Source organism: Protopterus annectens, chromosome 3.part0, assembly GCF_019279795.1.
Source record: "Protopterus annectens isolate FY-2018-M chromosome 3.part0, PAN1.0, whole genome shotgun sequence".
NCBI lineage: Eukaryota > Metazoa > Chordata > Ceratodontiformes > Protopteridae > Protopterus > Protopterus annectens.
The window spans coordinates 947,598,348-947,620,913 of NC_056731.1; the positions used below are offsets into that span (position 1 = coordinate 947,598,348).

A 22,566-nucleotide genomic window follows, 5' to 3' on the forward strand; every position below is an offset into this window, starting at 1 on the left:
ATTAGAGCTAAGTGCAAGAATAATGCACTGGCTCGGCAACTGCAGCTTCACAAAAAGCACATGGCTTTAAATTTCAAATTATTGATTGTGTGGACCTTTTGGAACTGGAAGGAGACGTCCCTAATCTTTTAGAAAAATGTGAACTACTGTGGCAGCTGAAATTGAACTCTCTTAGAAAACCGGACCTTGATTTTTATTGCTCCATAAAAAGCATACTAGAATTCAGAAAACTGCCCCATTGTTTAAAAGACTATTAAAAGTCTGATATGGGACTGATTAATGCTGACATTACACGCTGATATTATACATGCTAATATTGTTATAAACAAATATCAAGCATTGTAAATATTTTACAGTGAAAATATGATATTGGAACTGTTTTCTGATTCTTTCACTCATTTAAACTATGTGTTAGATGCCACACTTGAACAGATCCCCAGGGCCTTAATACTTTATTTTTAACATATTTCTACCTTAGCAGTTATAGCTATGGTTTTCAGCCTACTTAGGTGTTCACTTGTAGATTTTTACACATATTCATTAATATTATGATATGTTTTTTACACACAAACTTGATGAAGTATTTATTTGGTACGAAAGCGATCTTTGTTAGAAGTGTTTCAGTTTAGAAGTTACTGATATTTATTCTTCTAGATGTCTACTGGTAGATCTTTTTGTTAGTCATTTTGTTAGTGAGCTGGTTTCTTAATTAATAAAATTTTGGATTAGTTGGTTAACCTTAATAAACTGTTATATATTTTGTCTTCCGGTCTAATTTACACTATGGTGTTAAGGGGACTTGGCTAAAGGAATGAGTTAAATGCTTAACAGAACCACCCAATGTAACCACTCCCTTGCTCCAAATAACCTGATTATATATAAGTAATGAATGTCTTTAATGTTTTTCATTGTGCTCAACTAGGATCAATTGTTTGTGTGTTTCAATAAAGGTATTCCAGTCTTACCTCAGCTGTGGACTACCTACTGTTTATTTTATAGTACATATTTTAACATTTGATTTTTATTTGTGAACTAGGTGTATAACATATTTCAAGGAGTGAACTTCACATCTTCCACATTGCAAAGTTTCTGCTTGGTTGATGCTGCTACCCATATGTACCACTACTTAGTGCTGTGTGCCACTTTGTCAGACAAGTGTTCATTAAGTCCTCGCTAGACTAGAATGCTAAAAAAGGCAAACAAACACATAAAACCTGGCTCCATGGATCAGAGGGATATCGCTCTGATTGCAACCTAGGCAGTCAGGGTTCATTTAGCAGCCCCTGCACTGAAGATATAGGCAGGGAGGGGGAGAAGTAAAGAAGCAGGGGTTGTGTATGCTCAGGGGCACACTGGGTGGTGCTATCTCCTTGGTGGAGACCACAGAACTTGCTGCTTATGCCTTGAGGGGAGGCTTAGGACTCTCTGAAGGGAATACCCCTTACAGAAATGAGAGAACATCTGCCGTCACAAGTCCATTGCATATTTCCACCCCAGAGGACTCATCAGGTGCATGGCAGTAGGGACAGGAGAAATTCAAACTTGACAAAATAGTGTTTGTTTCCCAAAGGAAGGCAGGATCATTCTTAATGACTTCTGTGTTAGAGCTACAGTTTTGATCTGTAGAATGCCATGATTAAGAAGGGGAGGTTAAGAAAGACAAATTCCATTGTCATTCTACTGTTGAACAGATATGCAGAGTATGCCTGGCCTTCACAAAACTATTGTAACACAGTGCACATGTCATATTACTTGTAGACACCCTCAATACGTGCAGCAGCACTTTTTTGACTGTATCACTGTTGGCAGTCTGCTTCTCAAGGGCCATGCGAGTAGATGACTGCTTAACAGATATACTCTTTCTGAGATATTTTATGAAAATTCCATTTATTTTTCATTTCCTTTGTTTACTAGGTAGGTGAGCTGGTCTAATGCCCCTTTTCAGGCACAACCCAGGAACTGATAACAGTGCAAATTATAAAATCAGTCATTTTCATTCCATAATCATGCTACATTTGTATATCTGAAAGTGAACAAGTAATGCAACAATGAACTTTCCAGACAAGAATTCCAGTCACAGTATTTGCACATCATAGTTTATGGTTCATTTATACATGAAAATAATATGAAATGTATAAACAAGATTCTACGGTAGAGCTTATATACACAAGTATAATTATCAATATAGTTCATTAGAACACTGACCTCCATCAGGTAGCACTTAAAGCAAGATGGTCTGTTTTTGAAACTGAAATTTGAAAATTTAGATGGATAAAGGAACAAAACCCCCTACCAGCAGGCAACTGTAATGTCGATAGATCTGTTATTTGAGGATTAGATGATAATTTGTTAATGAGTAAGAGAACAGTTCAGTATCTCACCCTTTTCAGCCATAACCAAGGCCAAAAGGATAGGGTCAAGTTTAGGATATATAGGTAGTTTAGAGTAGTCTATCAACTACCATGAGATAGAAGGAAACTGGAACACCTAGAGGAAGCCCAGACAGACTTTGGGAGAGCACAGATAAGACCACACACCCAGTGACTGGTGGTTAGGCTTAAACCATAGACCCTAGAGTTGTGAACTGGAGATACTAACAGAGTCACCTTAGATTGCATCTGTAAACCATTGCAAAAAGTCTAAAATCAATGAATTACCAGTGATGTTATGAGTGTTATTACGCTTGTTTATTTATTTAATTATTTAATTATTTATTTGACATTTGTTTATCAGGATAGTCCATCTGAGTGTAAGCCTGTTTTCAGTGGAGTCCTGGGGAGAAAAGCTCCAGAAGTACATGTTACATAGGCATTAATATAACAGAAAAAGTATATTGATGTAATAAGAGAAATAGAAATGTACATTGGCATCAGTGGTATCTCATTAAACATCAGAGGATAGTATTATAAGCATTATTTACAGAGTACACAGTTTTATTTTATTACATAGTAAGCATTTGAGGGTAGGTTTAGTTCTGTTAGTTAAGTTACTATAGATAGAGAAAGAGGAGGGGGTTGAGGAGGCAAGATTTCTGGCAAATTAGTAGGAGTTCATAGATGGTTACTGTTCTAGGGTGGTGATATGGGTAAGAAAACAGACATATGGGGAAACAACATATGATTGGATTTTGGCAGTTTGATTCACCCTACCTTGACACTGTAGTGCTTTTAAACACACATGCATTCTGAAGTGTTTGTAATATCATACCTATTTTGGCCCATTCATTGGGAAATTACTGAATACGTAGCCTATACTGTTGTGAACAATGCATTTAAATTGTGATGCATGAAGATGTATACTTCCCTTTTTAGAGCTCATTTTACATTGTAGAAGAGAAATGTGATAAAATATACAGCTTCATATTTAGAAACCAGTAAGTAACCCTAGGTGCTAATGAGTAATGTTTGTTTTTTTCATTTATGTCATCAATTCTTGAATGGACTTTGGCATGCACTGTAGTAGGTGTGGTAGTTATTTATTTTCATTCTGGGTATTAAATGTTCTCTTTTCTTCTGTTGTAATCATTTTTGTCTGCCAGCCATCTCGCAAAGCACAAATATTGTTTCAGAGCTGTTCTGGAGTCTTTCTAGCTGACTTTAGCAGCTTGAGTTAACTGGACAGAAAACCTGTGATAAACTTGCTTCTTTCAGGTTTTCAAATGTTCTTGCGTGTTTTAGGACCCTAGAAGTGAACAATCTGCATAAGTTCAGACACTTTTATTACATATACTTCTAATGGGATGTCAGCTTTTTGGAAGGCACTTGTACTTTTATTACTGTACACTAATTAGAAGAAACCGTTGGTTGCCACATAACATCAAACCACTGTGTGAAACAGGAAATTGATAAATTACTTAAATTGCATGACCCAGCACTTTTAACCAGCTAGAGTATGGGTAAAGAATATAGAAGAAAATTCAAATGACTTGGAGGTTAATTTTTTCTTAGATAACATTACTACTGATTTATAGTATAGGTCATATAATAGTAGATGTTGTAATTGCTTTATTGAAAAACATTGACATAACATGCTGTCAGAAGATTGTACCAAATGTAATTGCTTCAATAACTGACAAAGTTGCTAGTTGCTGTGTAATATTAAAAGTTTATTTTTGATGTGTAACTTTTCTAAGTTGTTGCATTTTGTTAAGTAAAGTACTGATAGCTGAACATACTTTGTATGTATTGCAAAAACATTCTGTAAAACACAGTTGTGCTTTAGTTAATACATAAATATATATATTGCACATTATTCTAATGGTGTGTTTTGTTTCACAGCAATATTTTGTTCTTTTGATAATCACTGATGGAGTGATTACAGACCTTGATGAAACCAGGAGTGCCATTGTTAATGCTTCCAAGCTTCCAATGTCTATTATCATTGTTGGAGTTGGAGCAGCAGACTTCAGTGCCATGGAATTCCTGGATGGGGATAATGGTGTCCTTAGATCACCAACAGGAGAAGTAGCTATTAGGGATATTGTCCAGTTTGTGCCATTCAGGAAGTTCCAAAATGTAAGTGGTTTATTTTAACATAGCCATGTATTATAACCTAATGAAGTGATGTGGCATGAATTGCTGGATTTTAACAGTCCTTGAATAAGAAGACATTATTCAGCAAGACCTCACAGAAAATGTTTTTAAACCAAGTGACACCAATAATCAAGGGGCCTCAATCCACACCACTGGCAACAGTGGGGGACGTACACACTGGGAGGATGACAAGTACACACACAGTAAAGTGCAGTTTCCCTTAAGAGCACACGGAGACCACAGTTAGTCTGGGGCTGGTTTCTCCCTCTTTCACCAGATCCCCAGTAAGAATCCCCACTAGCACAGCTATAGAGTCGAGATCTCAGCTGAGTGGCCAGGCCAAGACCTCCACCTCCCTCTTTGTCCAGCCAGTGCTTCGTGCCCCTGCCCAAGTAGCTGACACACAGTCTTTGAGATTTGATTTATACACAAGCACACACACCTGGGAAAGGCTGGCACAGGTTTACTAGCTATGCCCCCTTCTGCCCAGACTGTAAGATAGTTTTCAAGCCGCTAGCCACTCCGTATCAGCTACTTTAAGACCCTTAACAAATGGTGTCCAATACTACTGTGTAATGTTACTATAAATCCAAATGGTGGTTAGACCAAGAACAAAGCTATAGGGAGTAGTCCGCACAGTGTCACCAAATAAATGTGCAAGTACTGTCAGAACATAAATATGTCTCTACACAAATCAGCCACAATGAAAGGTTTAAATATATTTAATAATAAGTAAAAGAACAACAAAATACTCTGTAAACAATCACAGTTATATCAGAGTTCAAAATCACAGGAAATATGTAAAACAACATTGCAGGACAGTTATCAGATAAATAAAGAAAATGTCTAAGCTATACTTCACTGTAATCCTGTCTGAATCTAAGAGAAATTACTGTACCCTAGTTAACTTGCTTACAGAACAACAAGTAGGCAGATGTGGTGAGTGGATGTTCTTGTCAGGTTAAAGACAAAATACAGAATGCACTACCTCTGAGAGTTCTTAAATTAATGTCTCAAATATTGCTGCTGGGATACTTGCTGCATGACATCACTTCTTTTCATCTGACTATCCCAGGTGAAAACCCCCATTGCAGCTGGTAGCATTTAGCATCTCTCTGTGAAAATACATAAACAAGGACTTCTCTTAGATCTAATGCAAATGGTGGAAATTGTAAAATAATTTACATTCCTCCACATTTAAAGACAATACAAAAAAATTCTAGTTCTAGGCAGTCTCATTATCATCATCAGCCCCCTTTTTCCCATTTTTCTACATGGGGTCGGGGTATTGTGTTAACTATCGCCAACTCTGTCGATTCAGTGCCACTCTCCTGCCTTCTTCAGCACTCGTGCCTGACTAACTCAGATCTTCTTTCACACAATCCATCCACCTCTTTGCTGGACATCCTCTCTTCCTCTTGCTTTCTTCCTGTCTGTCCCAAATCTTCCTCACCAGATTGTCTTCTGCTTTTTTGCACATGTGCCCTAACCACTGTAATCTGTTCTCTTTGATCTTTTCTGCGTTGGAGCTAGTTTGGCTTCTGCTCTTATGTCCTCAGTTCTTCATCTATCCCACAGTGTGCATCCTGTTACCTGTCTCATGCACTTCATTTCCATCACCTCTAACTTCATCAATTGTTCTGCCTTTACTGCCAAGGTTTCTGTACTATACAGTAGCACTGGTCACACCACTGTCTTGTGCACCTTACTTTTCAGTTTCTTTGGCATTCTTCTGTCATGGACTACACCTGATACTCTATGCCATTTGGCTGCAGCCCCACTGATTCTAGCTTTGACCTCTTCATTCAGACTACCCTTCTCAACTACTCCTCCCAAGTACATGAAGCTGTTTATCTGTTCCACTATCTTCCCTTCTATCTCTACTCTCAGCTTCTTCTGATTTCCCCAATTTGCTGCCATTACCACAGTCTTATCTGTGCTTAGTTTTAACCCATGTACCCCCAGATTTGCATTCCATTCCCCTATCCTTTTCTGAAGTTCTAGCTCAGAGTCTGCCTGTACTGCCACATCGTCTCATGTTGCACTGAAACCATCTTTTATGATGCAGTTATAAAATAATTTAATTTCAACTATTTTTCTTACGTTTTGCAAGCTAGCCTTCTATGTGCCAGTTCCCACTGTTAAAATACATACATTTACACAGTTATAATAGTTTATATACATTTCTGTTCTTTTCCAGTAGGGTACACCATGGATACATCTTTAAGCTGAATACTCTACAATACATCTCTTCAGCACATATGTCTGTACATATCATCTTGTATGACATACAGTACTAATACATTTGTAACACAAGCACATGAATCATGCTGATATTCACAAGTGACACATAACCATTTACAAAATTCCAGACAGCTGTGCTGGCAGTATCTCCCTCTGTCACACTTCTATGTAAATCATATTAACATTCACAAATGACATATGTACAAAATTCTAGATAGCTAGGCTAACAATATTTCCTTTCGTGATGAGCCATACTCTTTGTATATTACCTTAATATGCTAAGAAACCAAACTATATGTTGGCAATGGCAGCTGTGCATGGTTTGCTCATCTAATTTAAAATGCTACCTTGGCCTTTAATGAGTGATTTTGGCTAGTGGATTAAAAACAGCAAAAAGCTTGATTGGGTTCCATTTTCACCAGCTTTAGTTGATATTGCATCATGTTAACAGCATCAATCAATAGGAGGAATTAAAGTAATCCAGTGGTTTCATACTGAAGTGATAATTGATTTAAATATCAAGTGAAAATGAATTTATTATTGTATTATATATATATTATTGTATTATATGTACGAAATTAAAATGTAATTTGCTGTTTAGATGAGTAGTGGATTATTACAAAAATTGTGCCACCGAAGCTTAGCACATAAGTAATTATTGACAATATGTTTTATGAATCTCGGTTGCTTAATTTTTTTGACAATATGCCAAGACTCCAACATAAAATTCCCATAATTTCATACGTGAGTACTAGTTACTGTAAAAAAAAAAAAAAAAAAAAAAAAGATATTTTGGACAGTAGCCTTTTAAGTAACTTTTCCCTTACTGGTTCTGTTGCTTGCTATTTGGGTCTAGGTCATGAAATTGCATTCTGCATTTTCTACTGGAATTTTAATGTGACTGTATTTAGCTGACAGTAGAATTTCAAACTCCCTGACACTTGTTGATCTCTTGGCTAGATAGCTTTTGTCTGAGCAAAAATTCCCGAGAATGCAGTTTTGCAGCCTGCCTATAAAAAAATGTATGTATTTTAAAATCCATAAAAGTTAAAGAAAAGGTTAACATATGAAAATTCTTCAGCGCACTATCCTCTTTTCATTAGTGATATTGAGCTGAACCTGTCAGCCAAAAGGTTGACAATGGCCTCTGTTTTTTCCCTTTTTTAATTTCTCCATATAATTTGGGTTTCTAATACCGTGCTCGGAATGGACCCCATTCCTAAGTTAAAGTACGATTAAAGCTCATGAAATTAGTATTGTTTCACTATATGATGTCAGCCAGTAGTGCTCTTCACAGCACCCGCAATATGCCCAGTAATGACTCCATCTGAGATTCGTATGGAGTTATATGTATTGGTAACATATCTAAATATGATTGTAGACTCTTTTTTTTATAAGACCTATTGCTTCTGCTACTATTGGAACTATCTGGGTATCTTTCTTCCACATTGCTCTTGTTTCTGCCTGTAAATCCTGATATTTTATGAATTTGTGTCTCTCTGTACGCAGGACACTGTAGTCACTGCATATGACAATTTCAGTGTTCATTGCTACTTTTGTCTTATCTTCCTGGGCTACTATATCTGGTTTTCTAGCATCTATCTTTTGAACTGTTGGCAGTGGATGATCCCATATGATGTAGACTTCATCATTTTCTATGATGCTTTGTGGTTCATATTTCCAGTGTTTTTCAGCCACTTAAGCACCATGTTTGCACAATCTCCAGTGCAACAGTCTCATCACATTGTTATGCCTTTCAGTATAAAATCTTTCTGCCGTTAGTATGTCGTAACCAGCAGCGAGGTGTGCAACTGTTTCCAATTCTGTTTTACAACACCTACATTTGTCTGTTTCTCCCACATGTTCAATGGACTTTGTAAACCAACGTGTGCTTAACCCATTATCTTGGGCCGCCAAGATTAACCTTTCATCTCTTGGTTTAAATGTGCCTCTCCTTAACCATTCCTGTGTTCATTCCTGATCAACATGAGGTTCTTCCAGAAGTTTTCTTTACTTGCAACTATATTTATGCTTTTTCCACATTTCTTGCCCTCTCATCTGGTCCTTCACCTTATATTCTTTCTTTTGTTTTTTGGCACATTCAGTTGCTGCCTGATTTTTATCTTTGATTTCCATTCCTGCTCGATGTCAGTATGCTTTTGCTAGCCTAAGCAGAGAAGTCATCTTATATTTATTCTCATCATGATTGAAAACTTTCACTACGTTTCGGTCTTGTGAGGTCAGCAGATATGTGTGGAGTCCCACGATTGCAGATCTATACATTGTAATCAATTTCAAGGAGACCCATCCTTCCTTCAGAACAGGGAATATATAATCTTGGTATGCACTAATTTTTATAAATCATTTTGTGAGCATGAAGCATCCTTCTTGTTTTCCTATCTACTCTATCCAGCACACTTTGGGGCCAACCAATCACTCCAAAACTGTAAGGACAGGAAGAGCAAATTGGTTTATAGCTTGGATTTTGTTCCTAGATATCAGCACTGTTTTCAGGATTAATTTAAGTCTTCTAAAGTACTCCTTACTAAGTTTTATTTGCATTGACTCATGTTTTATTGTTGATCCTTCATCAGTTCCCAAATATTTATATACTCCCTCTTGCTCAGGTTCTTTTATGTCACAGTCTTGTCCCAAACTGATGTTTTATTGGTGCTGCAGTTTTCCTGCTTTAAAGGTTGCTTTTTCACATTTATCAAGACAAAATGACATTCTTATACCATCTGAAAAAGTTTTGACAATTTGCAGTTGTACTTTCAGTTCCTCATTTGATGAGCTACACAGATTCAAATCATTGACAACGAGAAGATGAGAAGTCTTTGCACTTCGTTGTTTTCTAGGAGCCAAATTATAGCCATAACCTAAGCTCTTAAGTGGACAGCTTAATGGATTAAGGGCAAGGCAGAATAGCATTGGTGACAGAGAGTCACCCTGGCATATACCCTTTTGGATTTTTATCCCTGGAGTAATAAGTTGTCCTTTGTCATGACTTAATTGCAGAGTGGTCTGCCACTGTTTCATGGTCACTGTAGTGTAATCGATCAGTGAAAGATGTAGCTTATACATTTTCAAGCATTCTTTTATCCATGAATGTGAGATACTATCAAATCCTTTTTTTTAGTCAATCCAGGGCATACTTAAATTCTTCCCCTTTTTACAGATGTTCTTTGTGTTTCACTGTTGCAGTCATCACATCTGGGTTATCTGCCTGCAGGTAGCCCTCAATCTGCCTGAATACCAGAAACTTAGTATTTCTGCGTCAGATACTGTTGCTTCTTCCATAACGTCAGGGGTATAAAAACAGGCAGCTGATGCCATTACATCAGTCTTTCTTGCCAAGGAGGAGCCCGAAGCAGAAGCAGTTCACAAGTGCCAGTTGGTGAATTTTTCGTTGTCAAGTTTAATAATCCTGAAGTCTTCTAAAGTTAAGTACTCTGTTGGGGATCCTTTTTTCTTGCTCTAACCGATGTCAGAAAAAGTTAACAATTGTCTTGCCTGCGGAAAGCAAATACCTCACAGAGATTTTCATTCTTACTCCGTCACCTGTTTAGGCCCCGACCACGACATCCCTCACTGTCGGTTTTGTGCCTTGTTTAATGCCTGGACCATTCGTCGGGCTATCTTTGTCGCTAAATTCTTTCCCTCTCAATCTCCGTATTCTGAAATGGCTTTGATAAGCCGTCCAACTACCGGTCTTCTGAAAAAACGTAAGGATAAAGACAGAGACAGACGGTATAGGTCCAAAACAGCCGGCACTTCCATTAAGCTAGTCGCCAGTCCGCCGGTACTCAGTGAGGCGCATTTTCAGCCTCTGATGCTCGCTTCTGTGGATTTGCAGGCCTCTGTGGAGACCCATTCAGAATCTGGTATGCCGTGAGATGCTTCTTCGACTATGGAACCAGCGGATGTCTCTACCTTAGATGGGTCTAGAGCCGCTGTGCAGGCACCAGCTTCTGAGGGTTTTTTTGTCCTACCAATGTTCGATTCAAACCGACTTCATTTTTAACCAAAACTACTGAGTTTCTTAGGCTCAGAGTACGCACTATGCCTAGAAAACCGACGACCAAAGCACATGCTCAGGCACCCATGCCACAAAAACAAATGCTTAGAATGGCTGAAGACCTTATTATGCTGATTAGGGTAAGACAGCCTTCCCCTGCTAAGAGACAAAGAATCCAGTCCCCTTCAGGTTCTATAGACCAGGAGTCCGAGGACTCTGACCTTTCTGATTATGAAGACTTGCCCTTATCTGCCTATGAGTATTCAGATGCAGAGGAATCCATTATCTCTGCCTCCCCTCCAGAGGATTTTTCTTTGGGTGAAACCTTGCATACTTTAAGAGAACATTTCCATTGGGAATGCCAAGACTATCCTCAGTCCAAAAAGAGACTCAGAGAATTTTTAGAGTTGCCTCAGCACAGGCCTTTAGCTATAGCCCCTGACCTGGATGTTGTGGATGATGTTTTCATGGAATCCAGTCTTACTCCAGACACTTTACCTCCAGCCCCTAGGAAACCAGACAGGTACTACAGAGTACCTGACTCTCACAAGGTTCTTTTCAAGAATCCTACTGCTGACCCAGAGATCATTTCCCAAGGACCTAAAGGTATCAAGGTTACTGCAGCCAAAAATCATACCCCTTCGCACAGGGATTCCAGAGCTTTGGACAGATGGGGTAAGAAGGTATATACCTCTGCAACTCTTGCTATCAGGGCATTGAATTGCCAGTTTCACATGCTGAAATACCAGCAATATATTATGGAACTTATTAAACAAAAAGTGGTAACCTTTCCAGATTGTGCAGAAAATAAAGAATTGCAAGAGCTTACGCACTCTGCAAACCAAATTAGTGAGCATACTTTGCAGTGTGGCTTTGATGCCCTGGAAGAATCTTGCAGGGCAGCAGTCACTGGCTCTGTACTGAGAAGACATGCTTGGCTGAAGGAGCAGACATTGCCAGATCATGTCAAATCTAAATTACTAGATGCTCCTTTAAGTAAGGACGGTTTGTTTGGCACAAAAGCCGAAGAAGTTCTTAAAAAGATGGAAGAAAAAGGTAAATCTATGCAAACTGTAAAATAATTAATACAAGTGCAACTACCTAGATTCAGTAGGCATTGCCCTTCAAAACACTGGTCCTTTCCAGCCCCCTCCAGGCCTTCCCAAACAAGACCCAGGGGGAACAGACCACCCAGGCTACAGTCTCAGGTTATGCAGAGATCTAAGTAATGGAGTGACCCCACCCTTAAACCAGGGAGTGGTAAGCGAGCTCCTTACGGAAAAAGCTCACAATGACTTCTCAACTCTACTTCCCAGCCCTGCCCAATTGCTTGTGCCTCTAGGAGGAAAACTTGCCCTTCATGCAAAAAACTGGATGTCCATCGCTCAGGACCGATGGGTCCTCAACATTGTATCCCAGGGGTACAAATTCTATTTCCATTCACTATCAACCCCAAGCAGGTTTCCAGACCTTCCTCCAAACCAGTGGGCAGAGGCTCAAAACCAAGTACTTTCCCTGCTCAATATCAGAGCTATTCAGCCTTTTCCAGTAGAACAGAGGGGTCAAGGATTCTACTCCAGACTATTCCTGGTACCCAGGAAAGAGGGCTCTTGGCGCCCAATCCTGGATCTTTCAATTCTCAACACCTTTCTGGTGGTACCAAAATTCAAGATGCTTACCCTGCAGCAGCTTCTACCCATGTTAGTCAAGGATGCCTGGTTAGTCACCCTAGACTTAAAAGAAGCCTATCTGCACATCCCCATAAGGGAGTCATGCAGGACATATCTGCGTTTCAGGGCAGGGTCTATGCATTATCAGTTCTCTGCACTTCCCTTTGGCTTATCTACTGCACCCAGGGTATTCACAAAATGCCTGGCTCCAGCCATTGCATACTGCAAGCAGAGAAATATCCAAATTTACCCGTACGTGGACGACTGCCTGATTCAGGCGGACAGTCAGGAATTGCTGCTTCAGCACTGGCATTTGTAAAAAGACTTTTCACTTCATTGAGGTACACCATCAACGAAAAGAAATTACAACTGGTGCTCAGTCAAAAGATTGTATTCCTGGTTGCAAGCTTGGACACAACCTCCCAGATGGCATTCCTCACTTCAGAAAAACAAATGTTCATCGTGTTTCACTGTTGCAGTTCTAACTAATGGGTTATCCTGCTCCCGGTAGCCCTCAATTGGCCAGAATACCAAAGGTAAGTAAAAATGACATCGGCTTCCGTCGGTTGCAAAGGATGTCAGGGCGTCCAATACAAAAGGAGGCAACCAATGTCACTTCCTCAGTCTTCCTTGCCACGGTGCCGGAAGCAGAAACTTTTCATGCATGAGTGCCGGTCGGCAGATTACCTTGGTTGGTTTCCGACTACAATAGTTGACGTCTATTACAGCTAAGTACCCCATTGAGGATCCTCTTTTCTTGCCTTAACGAATGACAGAAAAGGTTAATAATTGCCTTACCTGTGGAAAGCAGATTCCCCATAGAGATTTTCATTCCTATTGCATTATCAGTTTAGGCCTTGACCACGACATTCCAAATTGTGATCTCTGTGCCTCCTTTAATCCGCATACTATATGTCGTAGGGCTACAATTTTGGCTAGGCATTTTGGAGTTTAGCCTAAGTTCGTTGGTATGGCATCCGCTAGTCTTCATGCTTTGGATATTCTGAAAAAGCGTAAGGACAAGGACTGCGACAGGCCTCAGAAAACTAAGTCCTCGGATGAGGTTAAGTTGGTCGTCAGTCAGGCGAGAGCCAGTGAGATGCTTTCACAGTCCCTGCAGTCTGCAGATGTACAACCGCAGGCCTTGATTGAGTCCAAGTCCCTTAGGCCTTCGGCCACCATTTTGTCTTCCGACCTGTCGCCAGTCACCTCTTCTGCTGGAGCCGGAACCGCTAAGCTGACTCCGGGGTCCAAGGCCTCCATTTTGCTCTCGTGACAGCAAATTTCTTCCTTCGACTCCTTCGGTGGTAGCCAGGCCTCCTGAGTCCTTCAGGCTTGCAGGTAAACCTTCCATTTGTAAGCCTGTGAAAAGGCAGGGTCCAGTTCCTTCTAGTTCCCCTCAATCCCAAATGGTTAAAATGGCTAATGATTTGTTAACTCTTATTAGGGGTTCTCAACCTCATACTCCTAAAATGAGTAGGGATGTTTCTCCTGAGGTTTTGTCCTGTTCAGGATCTGATTCTTCCAGCATTTCTGCTGATGAAGTGGAATTTTCTCAAGCTTTTTCTCCCTTTGAGGATTCAGATGCAGAGGAGTCCATCCCTTCGGCCTCTCCTCCAGAGGATTTCTCTTTTGGTGACACTTTAAATACCCTCAGGGAACATTTTAAATGGGAAAGCCAGGATTATCCCCAATCTAAGAAACGGATTAGGGAGTTTCTGGATTTACCTCAGCATAAGCCTCTTGCTATTCCCCCTGTGTTGGAAGTTGTTGTTGATGTTTTTCTGGAAAATTCCTTGTCTCCAAATTCGGTTCTCCCTGCTCTCAGAAAACCTGACAGGTACTAGAGAGTCCCTGATTCTCATCTATTTCTTTTCAGGAACCAGTTGGCGGATCCAGAGGTTATTTCTTAGGGCCCTAAAGGAGTTAAGGCCACTGTTACCAGGAATCCTGTTCCTTCGGACAGGAAATCTAGGAACCTAGGTAGGTGGGGCATGAAAGTTTATACCTCTGCCACCCTAGCTATTAGGGCTACCAATTGCTTTTTTCATTTGCTGAAGTACCAACAGCACACCTTGGAGGCTAAGTCTAAGATAACAAGTGTACCTCTTTTAGCAGAGAGTAAAGACATGCAGGATTTGTTGAATTCAGCCACTGTGGTCAATAAGCATTCTTTACATTGTGGTTTTGACATCCTTGAGGCCTCCAGTAGGGCTACAGCTACTGGATCTGTTATTAGAAGGCAGGCTTGGCTCAGAGAACAGCCTCTTCCAGAACCTGTCAAGACTAAGCCTTTGGATGTACCTTTGCATAAAGACAATCTTTTTGGCAGCAAAGCTGAGGAGGTACTTAAGAAGATTGAGGATAAGGCCAAGTCCATGCAAACTGTTAAGGATTTTCTGCAAGTTCAATCCCCTCGTTTTAGCAGGAATTACCCTTCCAGGAGTTGGACCTTTCCTGATACCAGCAGACAGAACCGTTCTAGCACTAGCAGTTACAAATCTTCTAAGGGGCAAGCAGCTACCCCTCAAAGGTCTAGGTGGTGGCAGGCTTCCACTTCTAAGGCAGGAAGCTCCAAGCCTGCATCTCGATCGAAACACTCTCAGTGACTTTTTACAACTTCTGCCTGTTCTTGCTTGCCTGGAGAGTCCTTTTGGGGGAAGGTTGGCTCTTTTTTCAGATGTCTGGGCCTCTATCACAGATGACAAATGAGTGCTCAGAATGATATCCCTGGGGCACAGGTTTTCTTTCTGCACCTTTCCTGCTCCCAAAGGATTCCCAGACATTCCTCCAAACCAAAGGGCAGAAGTAGAAAAACTAATTTTGTCTTTGTTTCATCTGGGAGCAATAGAATCAGTTCCTGCTCATCAGGTAGGCCAGGGCTTTTATTCCAGGCTTTTCCTAGTTCCAAAAAAAAGGCACCTGGCGTCCTATCCTAGATCTTTCCATTCTGAACTCTTTTCTAGTAATTCCAAAGTTCAAAATGTTCACTCTGCATCACTTGCTACCAATGCTAGAAAAGGTTTCCTGGCTGGTAACCTTGGATCTCAAAGAGGCTTATCTGCACATCCCTATCAGGGAAAGTTGCAGGCAGTATCTTCATTTCAGAGTGGGCAAGCAACATTATCAATTCTCTGCGCTGCCTTTTGGCTTATCTACTGCTCCCAGAGTCTTCACAAAGTGCCTGGCCCCAGTCATTGCTTTTTGCAGGCAGAAGAAAATTCAGATTTACCCATACTTGGATGACTGTCTTATTCAAGCAAGTTCTCAGGAACAGATACTAAAGGATCTGGGATTCGTAAAGACTCTTCTCTCTTCCCTGGGTTACCCTCTCAACAAGGAAAAATCAAAATTGGTACCATCCAGGGAGATAACATTGCTGGGAGCGAGTCTGAACACAGCCGCCCAGATGATATATCTCACCCAGGAGAAGCAGACAGCTCTTTCTGTTTACTTCAAGGACTTGGCAAGCCTGTCCCAGCTCCCTGCAAGGAAATACCTGCAAGCTCTGGGATTCATGGCATCTTGTATTCTCATGATTGCATATGCAAGACTGCATATGAGGAAATTGCAATGGTACCTCAAGAACATTTGGTGTCAACACACACAGGACCTGGATATGATGATCCCTCTGCTTTCATCTTTGCAGATGGAGTTTCTGTGGTGGGCAACAGCCTGTCTGCAAAACAAAGGCATGCCCTTTCGAACACCTCCTGCCACTCAAGTTCTGACTACAGAAGCATCGGACTATGCCTGGGGTGCACACCTGGATGGCAGATGCATACAGAGATGGTGGAATGCCCAGCAGATGCCCCTGCACATAAATCTAAAAGAGTTCATTGAAGTTCAACAGGCCTTACTAGCTTTCAAGCATCTTCTTTCTCCAGGGACCCTGCTTGTCAGAACAGACAACACCACAGTCATGTGGTACATCAACAAGCAGGGAGGGACTCACTCTTACCCCCTGTGCAGACAAAGCATGAATCTTTGGTCCATGGCAGCATCCCTGGACCTGCATCTCCTAGTTCAGTTTCTTCCAGGAAGGCTCAGTGTTTTGGCAGACCAGTTGAGCAAGTGAACCCTGGATCCTCACGAGTGGCAGCTGAACAGAGCAATTTTGTTACAGCATCATTCAGCGTTCGGGCACACCTTAGGTGGATCTTTTCTCCTCCCCAGACAACCATCTTCTACCTCTCTTTTGCACCAGACAGCATCACAGCAGAGCCTGGAGAGTGGATGCTCTGTCCTTCCCTTGGACGTTGCTAACCATTTACGCCTTCCCTCCTCTTCCTCTTCTACCCAGAGTGTTATTGAAGATTAGGGATGGATGACCAAGGACTATTCTCATAGCTCTGGACTGGCCCAGACAGCATTGGTATCCATTGCTTCACAGTCTCTCCCAATTTCCTCCTTGGCATCTTCCTCTGAAGCCAGATCGTTTGGTTCAGGAAGAGGGAATCATTCTGCATCCTCATCTTCAGTCCCTCCATTTGGCAGCATGGCTCATTGTATGACTCCTTCCTTATCTTCTTCCCTTTCCCAGTAGGTGTTTGATGTGCTGAGGGAGGCCAGGAGGCAGGCCTAGCACTAGGAAGTCCTATGCTGGCAAATGGGAAAGGTTCTCTCATTGGATGCAGGCTAGAGGGGAATCTTCTTCTCAGCCTACCCTTCCTCTGATCTTGGAATACCTGGCTGAATTGCTTCAGGATGGTCTTTCTTTTTCCTCTATCAAGCTCCATGCTTCAGCCATTTCTGCTCATTGTTCTTTTGAACAACCCATTTTCTCTCATCCACTGATGAAAATGTTTCTCAGAGATACTTGCAACTTAAAACCTCCCAGAAGGGCACCTACTCCTGCATGGGATCTTAATTTTGTTCTAGAGAAACTCACTCTTCCTCCTTTTGAGCCAGCTGCCACTGCAGATTTAAAGTTTCTCTCTTGGAAGACTGCCTTCCTCTTGGCTATAACTTCAACAAGGAGGGTTTCGGAGCTGCAGACTTTGATGGCTGTGGAGCCTTTTATTATTTTCCATAAAGACAGGATCTCTTTGAGAACCAATCCCTCCTTTATGCCTAAGGTGGTTTCTAGCTTGACTCCTAATCAGTCCATACACCTTCCTACCTTCTTTCCTAATCCTTGAAATAGAGGTGAAAGGATTCTGCATTCTCTTGATGTGCACAGACAGCTCAGGTTTTACCTGGACAGGATTAAAGATCTTCAGAAATCAGCTCAGTTATTGGTCAGTTTTGTCCCTGGAGTTCAGGGCAAGGCTATTTCTAAGCAAGCTATTTCTAAGTGGATTGCACATTGCATCACCTTTTGTTATTCCTTTCATGGCAAGGTTCCTCTTCAAGGGGTTAGGACCCACTCAACTAGAGCAGCTTCCACTTTTGCAGCCTTTTTAAGGGGTGTCCCTACTAAAGATATTTTGGAGGCTGCCACATGGTCTTCTGTTCACACTTTCACAAAACATTATAATTTGCCTCTGTTTTCCAGAGCCAGGACAGGGTTTGCCACTGCTGTGTTGCAGGGCATTATCTCCATCCCTTGATTCTGTTGGTTCCTCCTCCATTTCCTCTGGGCTTTGGTAATCAACCCACCCATTAGTTTAGGACTGCAACAGTGAAACACGATGAACATAAGTACAGTTGTGTACATGTACCATAAATGTAGATGTTCGAGTGTATTCACTGTTGCAGTCCTGGTTTCCTTCCCTCATTCCCCCTTTTGGTCCTCTCCTATTCTCTTTTCCTGAGGTACAGGCTGAATTGGATATTATTTGCCAAAATTGCATTTGGTTTAGCCTTTTTTCTGGGTGCTTCTGACTGTTATTGCAAGAAAGACTGAGGAAGTGACGTCGGCTGCCTCCTTTTGTATCGGACCCCCTGACGTCGTTTACAACCGACGGCAGCCAATATCATTTTTACTTACCTTCGGTATTCTGGCTGATCGAAGGTTACCGGGAGCTGGATAACCCATTAGTTAGGACTGCAATAGTGAATACACTCGAACGTCTACATTTATAGTAAGTGTACACAACTGTACTTTCTATCCGACAGACTACTTCAAACAAATGGCCACCAGAACCCAGCTGTCTGCAAGAAAAATACTGCAAGCCCTAGGGTTCATGGCCTCATGTATTCTGCTAATTCCATATGCAAGACTGCATATGAGGAAACTTCAGTGGTACTTAAAAAGTCTTTGGTGCCAACATTCTCAGGACCTGGAAAACAGTCATTCCTATTATACTTTGTCTAAGGACAGAGTTTCTTTGGTGGGCAGAAGCATGCAACCACAACAAGGGACTGCATTTTAATCAATCCCACACTGCCCAGACCCTGACCAGAAACACATCCGACTATGCATGGGGGGTGCACATGGCTGGCAAATGTATTCAGGGCCACTGGAACCCAAGGCAAATTCACCTGTACATCAACCAAAAAGAGATGCTAACTGTACAGAATGCCCTGACAGGTTTCAGCTACCTACTCTTTCCAGGACAACTGCTGATAAAAGCAGACAACACCACAGTTAATGTGGTGCATCAACAAGCAGGGGGAAACCCATTCTTACTCACTCTACAGGTTAGCTATGTCCCTGTGGAACATGGCCTTGGATAACCAAGTTCATCTACAAGGTCAGTTCCTCCCAGGCAAACAAAATTCACTGGCAGACGACTTAAGCAGAAATCTCCTAGACCCACACAAGTGGAAACTGGAACCCAGCACCTTCAACCTTCTAATCCAGAAATGGGGGACCCCAGAGGTGGTTCTTTTTGCCTCCCCACGACAACCACCAGTTAAGCAAATTCTGCACCAGGAACCATCGCAGCAGGGCCTGGAAGGTGGATGCCCTATCTTTTCAGTGGGACACCCTCTCAATCTGTGCCTTTCCCCCTCTGCCCCTTCTCTCAAGATGAAACAAGACAGGCCAAGGACAATTTTGATTGCCCTGGACTGGCCATGCCAGCACTAGTACCCACTCCTGCACAGCCTGACAACGGTGCCACCCTAGCACCTACACCAGATCCCAACCCTGCTTTCTCAACAGGAGGGACAGATTTTGCATCCACAATTGCAAACCCTAAATCTTGCAGCCTGGCTTATTCCTTAAATTCTCCACCAGCAACCCTAAGCAAACAGGTGCTGGACATCATCCGTGAAACCAGAAGGCCTAGTACTAGGAAATCCTATGCTGAAAAGTGGAAAAGGTATTGTTCTTGGATTTAGTTTAAAGGAAAGGACACATCACTGCCCTCCTTACCTCTAATCCTGGATTACCTAGCAGAACTACTCCACAGAGGCCTATCCTTCTCCAACATTAAGATCCATATGTCTGCCATTTCGGCTCATTACAATACTGAGCCACCTCTATTCTCTCACCCTCTCATCAAACAGTTCCTGAGAGGGGCAAACAACTTGAGTCCATCAAGGAGAGCACCCACCCCTGATTGGAACCTTATCTTTGTACTGGAAAAGCTCACGCTTCCTTCTTTTGAACCTTCTACTTCAGTAGAGTTAAAATTCCTCTCTCGGAAAACAACCTTGCTTAGCCATCACTTCAGTTAGAAGAGTGTCTGATGGCTGTGGATCACTTCATTATTTTCCATGCTGACAGGGTTTCCCTCAGGACTAACCCTTCCTCTATGCCTAAAGTGGTGTCCAGTGTGGCTCTCAACCAATCCATCCATTTGCCAACCTTCTTCCCTAATCCTCAGAATAAAGGGGAAAGGATCCTGCACTCTTTGGACTTGCACAGACAGTGCAGGTTCTACCTTGATAGGACTAAGCCTTTCAGAAAATCTGACCAGCTGCTAGTCAGCTTTGCAACAGGGGCAGAGGGCAAGGCTATTTCAAAACAAACCATTTCCAAATGGATAGCACACTGCATCCATTTCTGCTACAGGCACCATGGAAAACCAACCCCTCAGGGTGTCAGAACACATTCCACTAGGGCTACAACTGCCTCTACAGCATTTCTCAGGGGAGTCCCTAGCATGAACATGCTGGAAGCTGCTACCCGGAGTTCTGTACACACATTCACAAAGCATTACCACCTGCCTATCTTTTCCAAATCCAGGGCAGGATTTGCTACAGTAGTCTTGCAAGGCCTACTAGCCAGCCCTAACTCTTCTTGACTGCCTCTACCCTTCCTCAGCTTTGGGAATCAATCCAAGTGTGATACCTGCAGCAGTGAAACACGAGGAACATAGTACAGTTGTGTACACTTACCATAAATGTAGATGTTCGAGTGTATTCACTGTTGCAGTCCTGGTTTCCCGCCCACCAGCCCCCTGGTTTTCTCTATCGCTTTATCTCTCCTCGCTGTGGTTATTCCTACTGGTATTGGTATTTACTTTTTACTGGTGGTGTTTTCCCCACCATGTACTAGCTCGGGCTCCTGACATTTGGGGCAAGAAAAACTGATGTAATGGCGTCGGCTGCCTGTTTTTATACCCCTGACAACCTGACTTCATGGAGGAAGTGACAGCATCCGATGCAGAAATACTAAGTCTCTGGTATTCGGGCTGACTGAGGGCTACCTGCGGGCAGATAACCCAAGTGTGATGACTGCAACAGTGAATACACTCGAACATCTACATTTATGGTAAGTGTACACAACTGTACTTTCTCCACCATGACTTTATATAACAACAAATGATCCTTTGTTCCATATGACTTTCTTTTATTGCCCTTTTGTTCTGCTGCCATAATTGAGTTTTCTTCTAAATAACTATAAACTCTGTCTGCATCAATTCCTGTGTATAGGTTATACGTCATCGGAAGGCAAGTTATTTGTCTCCAAATTTTAGGGTAGCTTGCAGGTTCACTCTTAAGTAGGAGCATTGTTTTTCCTGTTGTTAGCCAGCTTGGTGTGTTCGGGGTGAGCATATAAATAATTCTTACTCATACCTAAATCTGTGTACAAAGATGTTAATACTTTTAATCAGAAGTTAGGTACTGCATCTGGTCCTGGGGTTTTCCAATTAGAGGGTTTTTTTAACTTTGTTTCAGTCTCTCTGGTTGTTACTTCATCCCCTTTCATATCCTGTACCTTTAAACTTCTTATTCTTTCTTTTACTTCTTCTGTCCATTTAGCATCTGTGTTATGTTCCACAGGATCTTCATAGATACTTCTTCAAAATGTATCCATTTCTTCTTTTTTGGTAGTCTTTCAATTACTTTTACCTTATTTCCCAATTCTTTGGGTCATCAATAAATTGCTTGTTTTGTACTTTCCTTTTATATTTGTCTACGTTTCTTCTAAGTTTTTCTGCCTGAGCTGAGACTTTTAGTTTATTTCTAGTAGTGCATAATAGACCCTGATCTGTTCTAATACTGGGCATAGCTTTTATCACATCTAGCTTTGAATATTTTTGTTGATCTGTTCCCTCCTGTATATGCTTCTAGTAGTGACACTTGTTGTCTTAGTTGCTTTATAGTTTTCTGTTCGATACTGCCATGATGATATTTGATTTCTCCACTTTCTTTCCTTCACTACCCTGTGTTCTTGTGGTAGAACTTTATCAGTTATTAATTTAGCTGCACCGTAATATATCCTATTTACTTCTGTTATATTGCATGAATCTCAATGGCCTGTCCTAATTACTGTGTTCATTTGTTTTATTAAACTTCTGACTTTTTGGCTTTTATTGCCCTTTGGCAGTCTATTTCTTTCATTGATCTTAATATGTCTATCTGTGTTAAGTCAAGCAACTCTTCTCTTAGCTTGATTTCTTCTAGACTGAGGGCACATTTTTTTGTTTTCCATTTCCTGTGCACATTCTATAGAAAGTTCTGTTGCATCTTCCTGTGGCACATTCTCTTCAATTTTTATCCTGTGCCATCTGTTGCTCTGTCATGTGAGAACTCACTGGCCTATCACTCCTCAACATTAACTGCATCAAGAGTTTCCACAGTTTCATGTTCCTTCCCTTGCTTATACTGGTTTTCTCTTATGGCACCTGACCAATTGCTTGCCATTCCACTGGTTTTCCCTTAATTTGGAGATGCTTAAAATGGCAGAAGATTTGATTACTATGATTAGAGGTCTATGCCCCCTCCTGATAAGAGGCCTAGGGTGGAACCTGAGTTTTGGATG

General features: G+C 41.4%; 1 protein-coding gene across 1 annotated transcript in view; it reads left to right on the forward strand.

Moving 5' to 3' along the window:
* The window catches only part of LOC122796643 (copine-3-like), a 1,386,610-nt gene that overhangs the window by 1,277,688 nt on the left and 86,356 nt on the right, over window positions 1–22,566 (forward strand). The window contains exon 15 of the mRNA XM_044065280.1: window positions 4,278–4,514. Within this exon, the coding sequence (XP_043921215.1) occupies window positions 4,278–4,514 (237 nt within the window). The remainder of the gene's footprint in view (window positions 1–4,277; window positions 4,515–22,566) is intronic.